General features: G+C 39.2%; 1 protein-coding gene across 6 annotated transcripts in view; it reads right to left on the bottom strand.

Moving 5' to 3' along the window:
* Positions 1 to 2,363: 2,363 nt before the first annotated feature.
* The window catches only part of PRICKLE1 (prickle planar cell polarity protein 1), a 109,312-nt gene continuing 92,974 nt past the window's right edge, over positions 2,364 to 18,701 (bottom strand). For all 6 annotated transcript variants that reach the window (XM_023535460.1, XM_011368167.2, XM_023535461.1 and 3 more), the window contains 3 exons: positions 16,488 to 16,674; positions 14,787 to 15,650; positions 2,364 to 12,593 (listed from right to left, as the gene is read on the bottom strand). In XM_023535460.1, coding sequence (XP_023391228.1) covers positions 11,737 to 12,593; positions 14,787 to 15,650; positions 16,488 to 16,674 — 1,908 coding nt within the window. In that variant the 3' untranslated portion in view covers positions 2,364 to 11,736. The remainder of the gene's footprint in view (positions 12,594 to 14,786; positions 15,651 to 16,487; positions 16,675 to 18,701) is intronic.

Below are 18,701 nucleotides of genomic sequence, written 5' to 3' on the forward strand. Positions count from 1 at the left end.
AGTCTGATGTCTTTTCTGTTGACTGCCTTATGCTGACAGATGCCATGCCTAACTTCTACACTCAGTGATGTGGTATGTCAGTGTTTTTCTCTTCATTTAAGTTGTCAGTAAATCTCAAAGATAGAGGTTTAAATAGCCTTTGGCAGTAGTGACTTCTCAGGGCCGACACAAGTTCAGCTATATTATTATGTTTAACTTTTGGACTTTAGCATCATAATTCTGCAACAGAATTAGCTCAGTCTTTGGCTAATTATTTTAACTTTGAGCTAACCACAGTATATTTCACCGTTCTAGGTTTACCGACAAGACTGTGAAACTTTCGGGATGGTTGTGAAGATGCTGATTGAAAAAGATCCTTCATTAGAAAAGTCCATACAGTTTGCATTGAGACAGAATTTACATGAAATAGGTGAGCGATGTGTTGAAGAACTCAAGCATTTCATTGCAGAGTATGACACCTCTAGTCAAGATTTTGGAGATCCTTTTTAGAATATTGGTCAGGCAAAAAAAAAAAAGTTGCTAGATTTTTTTCCCCTGGATTGTGTAAATCCTTAATATATGGAGTTTTTGTGATGAAGAGAAATACTTTATGATAGCTGACCACCTTTCTAATATCAAATAAACATCTAAAATAGCCTAAGATATTTTAATTAGAATTTTTTTTTATCTACTTGTAGAGCCTCCTAATTCATACTCTTTCCCCACTAAAATGATGGGTAAATTAATTTTTCAAGTCCTAGAGAACAGCTTTCTATATTTACTCATGTTCTGTAGTATCCATAGTATGGGATCATTTGTTTCATCATACTAATGTAATTTTTAGAGATCATTCCACTTAAACATTTATAGTTTTTTTGCATTTCATAGTAATACTATGTGAAGATGTTAGAGTACTAAGTCGTGATTTTATTGACTTGTTTGCTTATCTTAGGCTTTGTAACTTTTAATATGTTTAAGTATAAGATCCAAATAAACTGAATATTTCGCTATCTTAGAGGATATTTGCTTTGAGTATAATTCTCATTGTGGTAATATAGAGCACTTAAATATTTAAAAGACATTTGTTTTCTAAGTGAACTTAATGTCTCCTATTAAAATAATCCTGAAATTCCTGACTACTCTGGCTCATGCATGAGTCTTAAACAATATCACATATAAGACTAAAGTGAGGGGCAATTTGAGGTGAAAGATGAGGGCTGTTTTAAAGTTGAGATTTCTTTTAAAATTTCTAAGTGATAGAGAAACACTTAGAGTATGAGGGAGTAGTAGAATTTCATTTTTTCAATAGGCTCATCTCGAGAAAGGTGATTGATAACATATCCATGATTAAATCACTTATAGATTATGCCTTTGTTAAACTGTTTGTATTCTAACAGGTTCTTTGTTCAGCTGCCCTTTTCAGGGGTTCTTAACCCTCCAAATGTTTTTGGAAGAAAACAAAGCAGAGTAGACAGTAAGCCTAGAACAACTACCCTTAACCAAGCAGTCTATGTAAACAGTCCTTCATGAGCTAGTGGTCCAATTACGAGTTAGTTAAGAATCTAACTGGGACGATTAGGATATTCCACTCATTTCCTGATTACTTCCAGCTGCCGAGTGTGGCATTTAGCCAAAATATGTAACTTTATAGCGTTAGTTAGGAAACCTTAAAAATCATGTTTGTTATTACTACCCAATGTCATTATCCTCCCATCCTCTTTCCATTTCCACTCTTTTCTCACTTGAATTCTGGCATTATTTTCAGTGGCCTCTATTGATACTATCTAAACAGCTACCCCAGAGTAGATAAAAATTTTATTAAAAATGGAAATAGCAGTATAAATAATTTTAGCAGATCCTATAATGGATGCCTCAAAATATGTATTATGCCATTCTACAAATGTAAAAACCAATTGAAGGCAACAATTATTTTCTTAAGTTTCCTATATGAATTTTGATTTTTGCCATTTACATATTGTACCTAAGCCAAAACTAAACCCCACGTAGCATCTCTGGTATTCTTCTCTAATATGAACAATGACTTTGTTACAGCCACTTTAGAAAGACTAAGGAAGTACTGATCTTGTTTCTTCCCTGCTCCTATGTTTTTCTTCTTAAATGTTCTAATTCCAGGATTCATTTTCTTTAGTCAAGATGTCACAAGTTTAAAAATAAAATTTGAGAAACTACCATAAAGGAAAAGGAGTTGTTCACTTTGTTGAAATTCATTAAACTATAGAAGTTTTACTCATAGATGCATTTAGGTGTAGGTTAAACAGATAACTACTTCTTCACCCCTTCCCCCAAATTACATTCAACATATAAAGCTCTTTATAGCCTTCCATCAGCATTATTCTGGTTGGCTTGTCAGTGTTAAATCTGTCTTTTTTTTTTTAAGGTCTAGTTTTATGCTAGATTAATTCAGATATGTATGAGAGTGTGTATTTTGCAAAATGTTCTTGATTTAAAAAATTTGTAAATTATCCATTGTTTTTGAATATGCTCAATTGATGTGATAAAAATTTCATTGTCTTATAAAGCCTTGATGATCAACAGGGGGAAAGCAGATATTCTGAAGCATTTTGTGAATTTTAAAAGTGCAAAATAAAGCAACTGGGTTTAAATAATTAGATTGTCTTTTTTTCTCTTTAACAGGCTCAAAGTGTTTTGCCAAAATATAGATTTTTATTCCTTACTACTTCAAGATTACTCCTTAGTGTTCAATTCACTTAATCAGCAGCAGAATGAAGTTTGAGAATTGAGAAATTATTAACTTGAGTGACTTGGGGAGTCTTGATATCTGAGAAAACAGTTAAACGACATAAAATTGAGCACAAAGTAGTGTTCAGTAATTGTGTAATTATGAGTTCGAGTTTCAGAGAATTGTAAGATTAAAATCCTACATCTTTATAGTAACCTCTGGAGAGCTCAGGAACCACATTGTCTTCATGACCTCAGTTCCTAGCATAGTTTGGAATGTTGTAGGTACTTGTATTTGTTGAGGCTTTACAAATGAAGTGAAATTTGACCCTGAATAGGACTTATTCAAGTAGAGAAAGGGAAGTAATAGAAGTCCAGGAAGAGGGAAAGGTATCGGCCTGTGTGACTGAAGCTGGTTGGGGAAGATGATAGGGGACAGATGTAGAAAAAGGTGGGTTGAAAGCAGAATATGAAGGATTTTGAATGCTCGTAGCTTTGTCCTTTATCTCCTACTTAACAATGATGCTTGAAAATATTACCTTTGTATTTATTCTTTCCAAAAATGGTCGATTTCTCACAGCCCCTCAACCACTTTCCAGCCCTCAGTCTGTTCATAGACCCAGAACCTCTTGAAGGAAGGAGAGGCTGGATCCCCACAAGAGAGCTCTCTGCTATACTGCCAAAATATTATATAGTGGTTTCAGTTTTATTTCTGAGTTTCCTGCAAGAGATCCTAAACCCCAAGGAAGACTGACAGTTCTTTGGCAGCAATTTTGGAGGCAGTGGTCTGGTCATCCCTGAAGTATTTATGGTAGACAGTATTCAATGTTGCAGACAGCCGGCCACCCAGGTGGCTTTGCAGCTGTAATACTGCCGAGGCTGGCACCTGACACTCCTGTGAGTAATGGCCACAATCCGCTTGCTACACCCAGGTTTGTGGGTTATGCATGGTACATTTATCATTTCCTTTCTGCCAGTTCTCTTGAGAGCACTGATATTACCCAATTCAGTGATATAGGAAGAAGGAGACTAATAACTAAGGTAGTTAGCAGAATATATTCTCTCCTTTTTGCATGGTAATGGAGTCAAAATTGAGTCACATTACTGCCTCATTAGCACTATATTTGCTGTGTTCCCCTTGCAGTTAGGTGTGACCAAGTGAGACTAAGTTCTCTCCTATGGAATTCAAGTGGAAGTACTGCTCCTTCTGGTCTGGGACTCTTGGGACAATGGATATTCCTCCTTCATGCTCTCTTTTATCCCTTCCCAAAAGTAGTAGCAATAGCAGCTCAGGCTTGATTTATGGCAGAGCCACAAGATGAAAGGAGCCTGGATCTCTGCATGACCATATGGAGTATTAAACTGTTATGTGAAAGAGAAATCAATGTCTTTATTGTTTAAGCCACATTATTGGTTTCTTGTTAGCAGCCCACCTTTTTCTCAAATTAATAGAAATGACAATTGAGGATTAGCTTCACTAAAGTTGGCCCTTGGCAGGCTGCACCAGACTCACATTTCCATTGTAATAGTTGATCTTGGAGTAATGGCGACTGATTATTTAAAAGGCTTTGCCAGTCCACTGGTTTTGTTTCAAGTTGTATTTAAAATGTCACATGATGAGAAATACCATTAAAGCCTCATGCACATTTGTATAGCAGTAGACAGCCTGATTCTATAGCACATTGCTTTTTGAGCTCTGCATCCACAGATAAATGGTGTTCTAATGATAGGCCATTATCAGTAAAATTGGATAAGGTCTTAAACTTCGAGTGTGTGTGTGTGTGTGTGTGTGTGTGTGTGTGAGAGAGAGAGAGAGAGAAAGAGAGAGAGAGGAGAGAGAGAGAGAGAGAGAGAGGAGAGAGAGGAGAGAGAGATAAGAGAAGATGCAGTCCATCAGACTTGCAGCTTATCAGGTTGAGGTATCTTTTATGCCGAAGCTTTTGTTTCCCTTTCCTTTCCTAGACAGGACTGAATTTTAGCTGTGCCACAGGCTTGTGCTCCCACCAGTGCCACCCAATGACATCACAGTGGGTGGTGGTCTACTGAACACTGCAAGGCTTACTCAGTTGAGAGGTGAGTCTCATGTGAGAATCACCTTTACAACGTAGGAACTACCTGATCACACCAGGGTCCAAGAGGAGAGACAGAGCTCTCTCAGCATCTCATCCTCTAGGGCAGCTTAGTAGCCAGGCGGCCACGGCCCTCATGCCCTGCCTCTGTCCTGAGGTGGGAACGTTGAGTGAAGGGGAGACATCCTTAAGCTGGTAAGCTGAGGACAGGGGTGTGGGGCTAGCCCTGCTCTGGCAGGAATTTACCATTTTTAAAAACCATATTCTGCTACTTCTGTAGACTCTAGGGAACCATATTGGATGTAGCTTTAAATGTATTTCAGGTTTAATACACTGAATATAGGATTCTGAGAAGCACTACGTTTTTCAGTTATTTCACTGTCTAAACAAGGTTAGAACCACATTCTAGTGTCTTTAATACACATTTTTACATGTAATAAGCCAATGAAGATTTTATTCTCGTTTTGCGTTCAAGGACAAGAGACGCTGTAACTTTTCTAAAGTTACATAGCCAGAAGCGGCAGAGCCAGAGATTTACTCACATCTTTCAACTCTAAACTCAGTTTTCTTGGAAGAAGTGGAAAAGCCTGGTGGTCACTTTATCCTCAATTGCTACTACCTTCTGAATTGGTTCCTGTGACTTCTGTTTTGGAGCTATTTTAGAAAATACCTTTGAAGTTCATAAGGGATAGTTGTTAAGGAGCAAGAAGCATGTAGGGTTCCAGCCCCCATGGCCACAGTGTAGCTCAGGACTCAGCTCTTGGGGTGCTGCATCTGGGCCCCTGGTGGAGCTGGGGAAGAGCTATCTAACTGGAATAAACCTGGTGACTCAACTCTCCTGTTCTGGGAACCAAGATTAATTAAACATAGTTAACCTTTTCAGCCTTGCTTACAATATGTTTGGAGATTCCAGACTAAGGTTGCCACCATAGCAGCTCTCTGAGATGTAGGAAAAAATCTTAACTTTTCATCCTGGTAACTGGGGAGAAAAAACATGTGGGAGGAAAATATCTTACCTTTCACATACTCTACAACCTCCAGACTGTCTACTTAATGAAGCTAAAGCCAACTCAAAGCATGTGCATTGATGGGGAGATAATACCCACATTTCTTTTACATGACTTAGTTTAATCTCTTGCCCACTCAGAATCCCAAGGCATTAATATAAAAAAGCGCCAGCTCTCTTCAAAGTTCTCAACTCCCAAGAGCCATGGTGTTTGGAGGGATCATCTTTTCAGGATTTCTGGCCAAGTATGTTGGTAAGTGCAAGAGTCAGAAAAGGGAGACAACACTGTGCTGAGTGTGAGGGTTTTTCTGACCTGAAAAATTCAGTTCAGTCCCCACAGAATACTGAAGCTAGAAGGAAACCTTTGCGATGGTCTGGCACTCTCATTGTACAGAAGCAGAAACTGGGTCAGAGCACTTAACCTGCTCGAGTTAATGAGAGAGGTGCGTCTCCTAACGTACATCTCCTGACTCCTGAGTCCAGTATGTTCTAGTGGAGTTATATTAGCCTAGTAATCATCTTTTCCAATGGGAGCTGCTTGGTTCATTTATCTAAAAATGCTAAAACAAGTATTAGCGTTTAAGAGAACTAGTTTCACATTCTTAATGGAACTGTTTACGTTGTCTGGAGTCAAATGCTTCCAGAAAATGGGCTGCAAGTTACTTCTAAAGTTGGCATAACAGCACACGTGTACATATAGTACAGGTGTGAAATTTCCTTTGCAAGAAGTTCAGGCTAAAATTGATCCCTAAAATGGGGATTCTTGACCAGCAAGCTGGGTCTATTAAAAAATAATAAATTGACTCTAATCTGGTGACTAAGTCTATGTATACTCAGTGTCTTACTTTTCCTCCACACTTCCTTCCCAAACCATTTTGTGAAAGCCACCCTTAAACTTAACTCCCCCAGCAAAGTTCACAATTCTCTGACCTTGGAAAAATGTAAGCTCAGAGATGCAAAATTGTTTGTTCCTGCTTATTTCTCCTTAGCCCAGTTTACCTCGAAGCCTTCCTGATATGTTTGAGAGGTTGCAGAAAACCCATGTGGACTCTAAGGGAGTATGCCTTGTTTCTAAATAGTTCCCCACAAGGGCTAGAGAATTTAACTAGGCAATTAGCAATTTTCTCACTTGACAAATTAAAATGGATTTTTATCATAATTGTGTTACTAGCATTGAATTGATAATGAGGCTCTTAGTGTAATTTTTTTTAATCTTAATAATTTTTCTTCTTTGTGTATCCAAAAAAGGTCACTTGTATGTCTATAGACAGTAATTAGTGGTGCCGCCCCCTGGACAGCTCTTAAGAGGAATCAGCCTCAGGCTCCTGAATTGTTGGAGACTTGCCGATAGCGCGCTTATTTTGTTCAAGGTGTTTCAGAAATGTTTGGATTTGTTGCTAGCACCTAAAAGCTGGGCAGATTTCACTGAAGTTCATATTCCCAGTTTCTCTTGAAATATCTGAAGGTCTAGCAACACCGGTTCTCCTTTCCATGGCAGTAGTCAAGTGTCTGTTAGAAAAGAAGCTCAGTACACCAAAGTACGCCCACACTGTGTTAATAATTTATTGCCTATGCTGAGATCCTCTGGGCACTCTTAAAATACGTCCATACCAGTACATCCAGGTCCTATCACCACCTAAGGACCAAGCTGGGCCAAGCACACGTGCCACAAGGGAAATCTAGCAGTCTTAGGTGTCCATTCCAATGTTGCTACCCTTTAAAGAAAGTCCATGATATGTATATAAAGCAAATGACATCTCCTTTTACTTCTGGTACTTTTTAAACTCAGGAACTAGAAAGCAGAGTGTCAAGGATAGTAAATGCATATACAAAATGAATCATTCTCTTTTAATGAGAGCTAAAAGGAGTGCTCCAAAGAATTTTAGGTTAGTCCACATTTTATAGACTACTTAGCCTTTGACTGTGAGGGTCATGAAAAGCTATGGTTGCTCTGAAAAAACTGGGCATGCCTCGCCACGTGATTGTCCCGATGTGTATCTTGTATTGTGCACGGGAAGTCACTGTCGGGACAGAATATGGAGAGACAGAACGGTTTCCTATAGGCAAAGGTGTCAGACAAGAGTGCATTTTACCTCCCTATTTATTTAATCCGCATGCAGAACATACACGAAAAACAGGGCTAGAATCAGAGGAATAAGAAGTGAAAACTGGTGGAAGAAATATCAGTAACTTAAGACATGCAGATGACACCATCTTATTGGTAGGAAGTAGCAATAATTTGATGACTTTTGATGAAAGAAGAAAGTGCCAAAGCAGGACTGCATTTGAACATTAAGAAGATAAAAATCATGACTATAGAAGAAATATACAACATTAACATAGACAATGAAAATAATGCAGTTGTTAAAGATTTTGCTTACCTTGTTTGGTCATTAATTCGCATGGACACTGCAGCCAAGAAATCAAGAGAAGGCTGAGTCTGAAGGGCAACGGAAGAATCAGGAAAGATCACTAAGAACAAAGATGTGTCATTAGAGACCAAGCCTAAGATCATCTCCACCCTCGTATCCCCAGGTACTATGTACAGATCCCAAAGTTGGGACAATGAAGGAGGCCGACAGGAAAAAACATGATTTGAAAGATGATGTTGTAGTAGAGCTTTATGGATACCCTGGACCACCAGAAAGATGACCGAGTGGGTCCTTCAACAAATTAAGCCTGAAATATTGGAGGCAAAAATGACAAAACTGAAGCTATCCTGCTTCAGGCACATCACGAGAAGGTAGGGTTCTTTGGAAAAGACAATTATGCTGGGAAAAATAGAAGGCAGCAGGAAAAGAGGAAGACCAAATATGAGATGGACTGACTCCATGAAAGAAGCCATAGGCATGTCTATAGGAGTTGGGCAGGGCTGTGGAAGACAGGACATTGTGGCCATTGCTCACTCATAGGGTTGCCAGGAGTAGGGGCCAACTCAAAGGTACATAACATATACAAAAGGCATTCCCTGTTGACATTTTTCAGTGCTCTTCTGTGGGTCTCAAGCAAAACGTTCTCCGATTTGGTCTCAAGTGAGGAAAATGCAACCATTAGGGTTCTGCTTCACCCACAGTGATTAGAGGCAGTGCTTTAACATTTGACACCTTGGGATCAAATTCTAGCATTTAGTGACTGACCAGATACTCTGCAGTCTTGTTAACTAAATCTATGAACACCTTTTAGCAACTATGTGATTAATTTTCTTGCCAATTCCTTATAGAACCGTAAGGCAGTCGCTTCCCTTTCTTCCCTTGTACAGCCTTGTTATTTCTACTAACCAAGATTTAAAAACTTTAAAGTTTACATTATCATTGTGAATAAATATTTCTGCATTTTCTTTGAGCCACTGGCAACCTATATAACCTCTATATAAGGAAATGAAAAAAAATGAATAGAGTGAAAAATAAAAGCAACTAATCTTTTGAGAATGACTTGAAAACTGAGGACAGTGACTTCAGTTTATACCTGCGTCTCCCCAAACTAAGTATTACCTGTTTATTATTTGTTATCCATCCTTTATAAGCAACACATCACAACTGTCTTTTCTAAAAGGATGCCCACTCTTTATAACATTAGATTCTGGAAATTTTTTCAAAATCAACAAATTTGTTACTATGTTATGGGAGATTGTGATGGAAATAGCACTCTCATACATTGTTAGTGTAAATGTAAATCAGGAGAATTTCTTTTGGAAGCAAATTGTTGATATCCATCAAAATTTTAAATGTATAACCTTTGTTCTAGTAATTATGCTGCTCATAACTGATGTGCATATGTGCGGGTACAGAATAAGGTATCTATGAGGAAATTTTAGTCCATCACTGAGAGACTGGTTAAATAAATTATGGTATATCGAAAAGTGGAACATTTATGCAGTCATTGGAAGAATGAAACAGACCTATATGCACTAATGTGAATATCCGCATATAAAGTAAAAAAAGCAAGTCTCAATGTGTATAGTTTGCTACCAGTTTTAAAGAGGTATGTTTGTATAAATTTGCTTTAACATCTTAAGGATACACAAGAAATTGGATAATAGTGGTTACTTTGGGGGAGGGGAACTGAGGGACTGAGGATGAAGAGTGGAAAGGAGACACTTTGCTGTCTTGTTTGAATTTTTTTTTTTACGACGTGCATGCATTTCCTTTTCATTGCTGACACAGTTTTTAAATGAATGAGGCCAGAGAAATGATAGTTATTGAGTCAAGTGCTCTTTGTGTCTAGCTCAAAGTCTTGCCCTTATCCAGGGATGGGTGTAAGGGATGCTATTGACTACTGGTTTACCTACTGGATTCATGTCCCCCCTACCCAAGGCTTAACAGCTTTTGCCCATTCCAGTAGATAGACAACTCTGCCTCAAGTCCAATTTCTCACCTACTAGTAGGGGCAGTGGATACACAGGAGTCAAATGGTAGTCTGTTACTGACAGAAGAATGGCAAAATAAATCGTGCCTGAACAGAGAGACAAAGTGGAAGTCATCTGAATATGTTTGCAAAGATTTCTGTTCAGAAAGGTATGTAGTTTATTATTTATTATTAAATCCCGTCCTAGAGGTCCAAAATACCACTAGGACCTTATTTAGGACCAAAATGTATGAGCAAGAATGGCACACACCAAAATATCAGCTCGAGTTCAAATTCAAGATAATATTCCCTTGAAATAGAACCTCATATTAACTTGAAGTAGTCAGTGGTACAGCATCCTCTAATTTAAAGATTTTAAAAGAAAAAGATAATCAGAAGGCCCACTTTTCAAAATTGCTGCTTAGAGGCCAACAAATTAGCTGGAAGGGAGGGATAGAGAGAAATAACCTCTCTCCAGATAATCTACAAAGTCCTCTGCCACAAAAAAAGCAGATCCTTGTAGTTTTGGTCTCTTCCCATGAGATAATCACCACCTTGCTAAAAATGAGAAAGGCACTCCCCATCCCCCCACACACCATCCCCAAAGGGAAAAAAACATCCACCCAAACAGCTTCTACTTGTTTTTACCATATATTCCAGGAGTATATATGGGGTTTTTTGTTTTTACATTTATACAGTTTACATTGCTTGACCCATAAATAACACTCGTTTAAGATTAATAGGGCCATAGTTTTAAAGAGTATTTACATAGCCCCACCATGCATACAGAGCCTTTTTAATTGAAAAATCAAAAAATTGAACTTTTCATCACTAGTCAGTATAAATTTGACCATCTAAACTTATAAACCCTGACTAAAATACAAGCAATCATTTCATCCATAAATGCTGTTTCTGGTTCCCTAACAAATCTAGCACTGCAGTGTAACAAACATCTTGCAATTCAGGGGTATAAAAATATCAGCTTTAAAATCTGAACTGTACAATATGTACATTAATATTTGCACCGTTAAATTAGGAATACACTTAAGTCTATGAAATACTACATTATAAATAGCAATGTTTTTTTCGATCTGTAGCTGGAGCTAATACAACGTTTACCTGGCTAAAGAGGACTGAAAGGGGACAAGGTGGCCTCGCAGGATGGGACGCACAGTGTTGGCTAGGTCATTGTGACCACGTGCATGCCGCACAACAAGACAGACCAATCAGGACCTGGGCCAACCTGGCGTAGAGGAACAACAAACACTATTGCTTTACAAAGGTAGCTGAAGTTCTCCATCTTCTGAAATCAATACCCTCCCCCACCTCCCCTGCGATCACCTCTCAATAGTTTGAGGACATTCTCTTAAGGATTGGAGACCAAAGCAGCTATGTAAAACTGTAATGCACCTGACAGGCACAAGATGTCACAGCAACCAACCTGGCACCATCCAGGGAGGGTAAACTGGAGAAATCACACCTTCCAAATGTTAATCTGACATTGTAAACAGCAGTCGGGGGCTCATTTACACGGGCAAAGCACTTTAAACTATTTTAGCAACTTTCCTATGGAAGAAAAAAGATATGATTCAAGGTGGTTAATGGCTAAGTTTAAACATGATCTCCACAGCTACTAGGTTAAGAAATAATACAGTTTTTGCCCTTGTGTCCCTTTTTCTTCTTGGATTTAGTCGTCCTCGGACCAAACTGAGGAGTAGGGAGTGCAGAAGTTGGACTAGAAAGGTCATCTGTATAGTAGGCATATCTCTGTGGCCGGGGTTGAGGAATCGGTTGTCCGAGAAAATACCCTTCTTCTTCTGAGTCGGAGGAGGACGTGGAGGAGGAACACCAGGAGTCATCATCCTCACCGTAGAGTCCCAGGAACCGATGCACTTCGGGGTTCTGCAGCGCATAATCGGAAGTGGCATGGGCATACCGTCCATAGAGGTCAGCATTCTGGATGTACGCTTGGATCTCCCGGGCACTTTTATTCTGTATAAATTTCTCATAGTTATCGGGGGTGTAAAGCCGCAGCCTGTCCTTGGGAGAGTATTTTCTTTCTGTGACTAGATTCAAGGCGTTGTCAGAACGGGACTTCCTACTTCTCCTGCGGCGATGGTGATGAGACCTGGATCCTCTCTCTTCAAAGTGGTAGACCCGTCTCCGAGTCCTCTCGCTCATCGGAGGCTGCCGGATCTCGATGTCGTAGTTTCCATTGTCAATGACATCATCTGAAAACTTGACCTGCTGTGGTCTGGATTGAGACTTGGACCTTCTGAGCACTGGCAGATGTACTGGCTTCTCCTCAGGCATGATTTTTTCTGGACACATCTCTGAACTTAGACTCTTTAAGGACTCTGCACTCCTGTGCAGCATGGAAGAGTTCAAAGTCCCCATATTGCTCATTTTCTCACAATCTTCTGCCTCCATTTCCTCAAAGTTTTGCAGAGAATACAACGATGGCCTTGGCTTACTTTCTCCATCTACCGAAGCCCCTAGAAGAAAAGCCAACACAAGATGTGATTCTCAATAGTCATAATATTCTGACAATTATTATGAACAAGCTACTGAAAGAAAGCATTTCAAAGAATATTCTCCCAAATTTTGATATCTGATTAATGCCCATTAGGTAAAACCAACATGCATATGAATTTTGTCATTGATACAAGGGACACAGCCTCTCTTAGGAGTCCAGCTGTTATGGAGCCAAACATTAGTTACAACACATGGCATGAGCATCAGCAATTTAAAATCTCTTCATAAGAGTCCCATCATTAGTTTATTAACATGACATGTTAGAAGCTTCTGCCTATCAATCCATTAGAGCCAGGCTGCTTCGTCTGAATATCTCGCAAATCAGTCCCTTTCTTTGTACCCACAGGGCACCATTATGGTCCTCCTCTAACACCTAGGCTAGTCTTCCTCGCTTTATACCTAGAATAGTGGTCAGCAAACCTCAGCCCAAGGGCCACACCCAGCCCACGGCGTATGTGTAAAGTTTCATCGGAACATGGCCGTATCTATTCGCTTACATGTTATCTGTGGTTGCTCTCTACAGTGACAAGAGTTGAGTGGTCACAACAGAGACTGCGTAGCCCCAAAAGTACTATCTAGTCCTTTATGGCAGAAGCTTGCCAACTTCTGGCCTAGACCACCATCCCGTCCTCTTCCCCTTCAACCCAGAAAATAACATCCATTTCCAGATTAATCTTATTTTGAAACTTTTCTCAAAACTGTTATTGTTCTCCTTTTTTTTATAGGACCCAGGCAAGTTAAGATAAATGAATATGTAGCCCAGCAGACTGGAAGTGACAATAGGGACTGGTGTGGACTGTTGTCAAGTGGGGACTATATACTTTCTAAAGGGAGCCTGTTTTTCAGCCCATATTGTCAAGGAACGCCCAGCCCTAACACTATATGTACCAAATGATGTCTGTTTTTCAAACTCAATGTTAAAACGTCTAATAAAGGACCTAGAGAAAACGGGAAGTGCTCAATGATTGAGTCTCACCCACCATTCCTCAACTCCCCTTTATTGGAGGCCTTATCTCTAACAAGTCCAACAGAAAACAGGAGGGTCGTTGTCCCTCCTTGCCACTGCAGCACCTGGCACAGGGTCATTCCTGGCAGTGGGCAACCACTAAAGCCTTTCCTGTCTATACTGTAGTAACATAATCATTATGAAAGGACTGGATGTCATTATTTTGACGACAAAACTAGTTACGCAATAGCAATGTTTCTGTATCCAAAAACTTATTTGTTGCAAATGCGAGATTCAGGAGGGCTGGGTTCTAGGCTTAATCTTGCCTTTAAAAACCTCTGTAAAGAGAGGAGGGGAGGAGGATTGGGGAACTGGGAGAGTGGGGTGAAGGGTTAGAGAAGTACAAATTGGTAGTTGATAGTTGGTCACGGGAATGGGGAGCACGGCAGAGGGAAGGCAATTAGCATTGATATGATGGCTAGGTGGAGGGCCAGGGGAGGGAGGGAGAAATTGAGGGGATCGTTTTATGAACTATATAAAAATGTCTAACCAATGTACTGCATATTTGAAACTAATTTAAATAAATTAAAAAACAAAACAAAAAGAAAAACCTCTGTAAAGTTAGGCATTTAGCCTCTCATAATTCAAGTTTCCTCATTTCAAAAGTGCAATGATACATACTCTATACAACTCGAGTTCATTTTAATGAGAAAATGTTGATAACTGATATAAATGTGCTTTGAAAACATTAAAGTGAAATAATGTTATAATCTGGGTAAAAAATATTCAGCTATTTTTGAGTTATCTGTTGCTATAGGGCAATTCAGGGAAATACAAAAAATGTTATGCGCTTATAAAGTACACAGACTGATCTTAAGAACATGAAATTTATACAGCACAATCCAAAGAGTACACTATCTTTCAGAAACAGATGCAGACTCCACTATCCAAATAAATTGATTTCCTCCTCTTTAAAATAAGAGTAATTCCTTTCCAAAAAGATTTAAGATTTTATATATATATAATCTTACATATAAATGTGCACACACATGCATATATGTATTTGTTTTGCTATGGTGTTTGACGTTTAACAGAAATTCCTCCTTCCTTCCCTTGTCTACAGTTTTAGTGCTGAACTATAATTTTCAGAATAGACTTTTTAGTGGCTCTTTTTTTTCAAATACCACCTAATCTCTAGATTACATACCTGTGATGTTAGACAAAGCCAAAGAATCCATAGAATCCCGAACACTCTGCTCTGGTTTCAGATCGGACAAACACTCCAGGGAATCTTCATACCACTGTGTTTGATCATGATTGTATCCTGAAGCCCCATGGTCCAGATCCAACTCCTGGAGCCTTCTACTGCTTGCAGGGCCTGGGTGGCTGCCATAAGCAGAATCTCCCAGTCCATCCTGTGACTGTGCCCAATACATATCAGATTGGTATTTTTTACTTGCAAGGCTCTGGTTATTTTGCTTTAACTCGGTCTTATTTTTAACCATGTTCTCAGATATCCAATGCTCACTGGCTCGAATATCTATCTCATTGGGTTGCTGCTGAAAGAGGCTTTTATCACCAAACTTGAGGAGGAGCTGCGTCATATAATCTTCATGCTCAGCCCATTCTTCGGGGTCTTCTGGGGTTTCATGCTCTACTCTGCCTTTCCAGAAGTCTTCATTGACAAAACTCACTCCTTGCCTGGAGAGACTCAGATCATCCAATTTCCGAGAAAGGGTGTCGTCAGCATTGCCTGAAAGGCCAGGAAACTTGTAGTTTAGAGCAGGGGACAAAAGGAGAGACTGTCTACACTGATCCGCTGACCGACTGCTCTTGCCCATCCGGACACTTCTTCTGGAGTCTCTTGATCGAGCAGACTGAAATGCGGAGTCGGAAGAATCAGAGGCATGGACGTCTTCGCCAAGGCTGCATGTTTTTGAGCAATAAATCTGACCTTGTTTGGGAAGGAAGGGACACCCCAGCAAAGAGGCTTTACACTGGGCACAAGAAAAGCAGGCTTCTGTAGCATGCCAGTGCTGCCCATCGTAGGTCATCTGTGCATGGTCGACACCTGTTTTGAGAAAGGATAGAATAATAGATTATAGTTCAACCTTTAAACAGAAGAAAAAGGAACAGAACTGTGGGTATGAGGGAACTCTCAGGTGATGGAAATGTTCTGTTTCTTGACAGCGTTGTGAATCCCACGGGTACAGTTCTGATTATTCACAAAGTCTGTATTTGTGAATAATCGTTCAGGGACGTGCAGAGTGGTGAACAATCTGAGTCCACTGACACACACATTTCCAGGTGAAGGCAAACAAGGGGACGCTCTGCCTTTCGTTTCAGCCCTCAGGCTTTAATCCAATGGCATATTCGTGGTCTACTTAGTTTTCTTTGGATTTTTGTGTTTTTTGTTGATTTTGCTGTTTAAATAGCCGCCAAGCAGAGTGTTGAAGTGCTGTCTAGTGTTCTTAAGTGCAAGAAGACTGTGATGTGCCTTACAGAGAAAATATGTGTGTTAGATAAGCTTCGTTCAGGCACGAGTTATATATAGTGCTCTTAGCTGTGAGTTCAATGTTAATGAATCAACAATATATGTGACCAGGGACTCACAGGAACCTATCCCTGAATTTCCCCCAAGAGCAATGGTTCATTATTTGATAATTCAGGTGAATTTATAGAATATAACTCTTCAAATAACAATTAGAATTGACTATATATATATCTATATATATATATAGATATAGATAGATAGATATATATATCCATTTGTCGAAACTCATAGAACTGAAATATTTAAGATCTGTACATTTCACTATATGTGAATTATACCTCAATTAAAAAAATACTAGATAATCACAGACTAATGAGAATGTGACAGAACAGAAAGGCCGGGCTATGGACTTACCAATATGCTCCCCACAGGTTTCACAGTACTCGGCGTAGAGAGACTCAAAACAGCCACAGCAGAATGGGCGGCCATCCTTCATGATATACCTCTGTCCTCCAAGGACCGTTTCACACTCAAGGCAGCAGAAGTGTTTCATGTGCCAATGGCGACCCTCGGCTTCTGTGCACTCATCAGCAAAAATTATCTTTAGAAAGAATATGAAACCACAGGATGACAGAAAATCATTGTGAGCTATTTTAGAGGCCAAGTCACTCACAGAGCTAACCTCGTTTCCCATAGCCTCAAGCTTAAATCTAACTCGATTTAGCTATGAAACAACAGCAGATATTGGAAATGTGAAGACAAACTAAGTGCTTGTTTAAACCTTATAAATGTCAGACATTGTTGCACACCTGAGACTAATATAATATTGAATGTCAACTGTAATTGAAAAATTTTTTAAAAGTACCAAAAAAACAAAATCCCAAAACAGATTTCTACCTTGGAGATTATTCATTTGGTCATTATTTTTGCTCCCTAATCCTACTTTGGGGGCGTAATCTAGCTAAGAATACACTGACACTGAAATAATTTAGTGGCCTGTGTTTTAACAGGAAACTTATAAAGATGTCTGTAGAGTCAACACAGTTACAGCTATCCTGATGCTGGACTGTGTGAACAGCACCTGTGTTGATACTGCTTTGTTTGATCTGGTGGCCATCTCTAGGTTCAAGACCTAATTTTTTATATTTTTGATTTCAAAAACATTTCAAAGAGCACATCCTTGAAAAGATTTAAGGAGAAAAAAAGAATAAATGCAATGAGGTACCCTGGAATGGATCTTGGAATAGAAGACATTAGTAGAAAAACTGTGGAAATCTGAATAAAGTCTATAGTTCAGTTAATGGTATTATGCCAATGTTAACTTACTAGTTTTAATGCATATACCATGATTATGTAAAGATGTTAACAATAGGGGAAGCTGGGAGAGGTATTTCTAGGCGCTATCTGTAATAGCTCCAACTCTTCTGTGAATCTAAAATACTTTTAAATAAATATCTTAAGGGAAAAATTTCCTTTCACATCACCATCCCTTCCCACATACTCCATGGGTAACCACTGTTAACAGTGTCTTTCTATACCATTTCGGAGTGTATACAAATTTGTATACAATCTTGGTTTGTTCCCTTTATTTAACAAAAAATAAGATCATCTACATTCATTTCTTGCAACTTGTTTTTTTGTCACAGTCCATCAAGGACATCTTACTTATCAACACACAAAAACCCTTGCTGCCTTCTCTTTATTAGCTATATGATATATAGCTAACATTCCATTGTATGAATACACAGGGTTATCTTAAAAATATACAAACGGAGCAAAAGCAGGAGATAGTTCTATTTTGCTTAGATGTGAACAGTGGAATATTGGCTTATTAGAAGCTTATTTTTTTCCAGTGTTAAGGGATGAACTTTTTTACCTCATCACATGCTGAACACCGTGGTTTGAGCAGTTCAGCATGGTGCCTGCCACAGTGAATTTTTCCATCCTGATAAAAATAGATGAGGTCGACCAGCAGCTCGTTACATGTGAAGCAGACAAAACAGGATGGGTGCCAGCATATTCCCGGGCCTGCGCGCGAGGCAAACACTGCGATTTCACCTCCATTTATCTTCAACCCACACTAAAAACAAAAGGATTTGAATTTAAAATGATCCTTCTTTAATGACTGGATTCTCAGCCTTTCCTACTTGACACTGAATCCGAAATTTGTCAGGAAAACTTTTGTTTTTGTCCTCTCCTGTTAGTGATTAAGTAGCTCTTTAATGCTGGATTATGTGTGATTCTCAACTGAAATGAACATGCCTCGCATAGACTTCCACACTAGACTGTTTCTAAGGATGCTTTCATCTGATTCACATTAAGAGTAGTTTTCCTGAGCCAGCCTCCTGCTGGATACATTTCCTACTCTGAGAACAGCCAGTACGGATCTGAATGTCTTCATTATGTCTCTGCATTTTTTGAACACTAGGTGTACCCTAGCACCTCCCTCCATGCCAGGATCCTAGGAAAGGCAGGATTTCGCCTGATGTTTACATAAGGGCAGACTGACTCCCCCTGTCATACACAGCAGTGTAGCCAGTTATAAACATTAACCACCATTTAATAAAAAGCTAGGCTGCCTTTCTTTCTCTTAGTTTTTGGAGGCTTTGGGGTCCGTGCCTATGCTAG

This window comes from Pteropus vampyrus, unplaced genomic scaffold (assembly GCF_000151845.1).
Source record: "Pteropus vampyrus isolate Shadow unplaced genomic scaffold, Pvam_2.0 Scaffold140, whole genome shotgun sequence".
NCBI classification, from domain to species: Eukaryota; Metazoa; Chordata; class Mammalia; order Chiroptera; family Pteropodidae; genus Pteropus; species Pteropus vampyrus.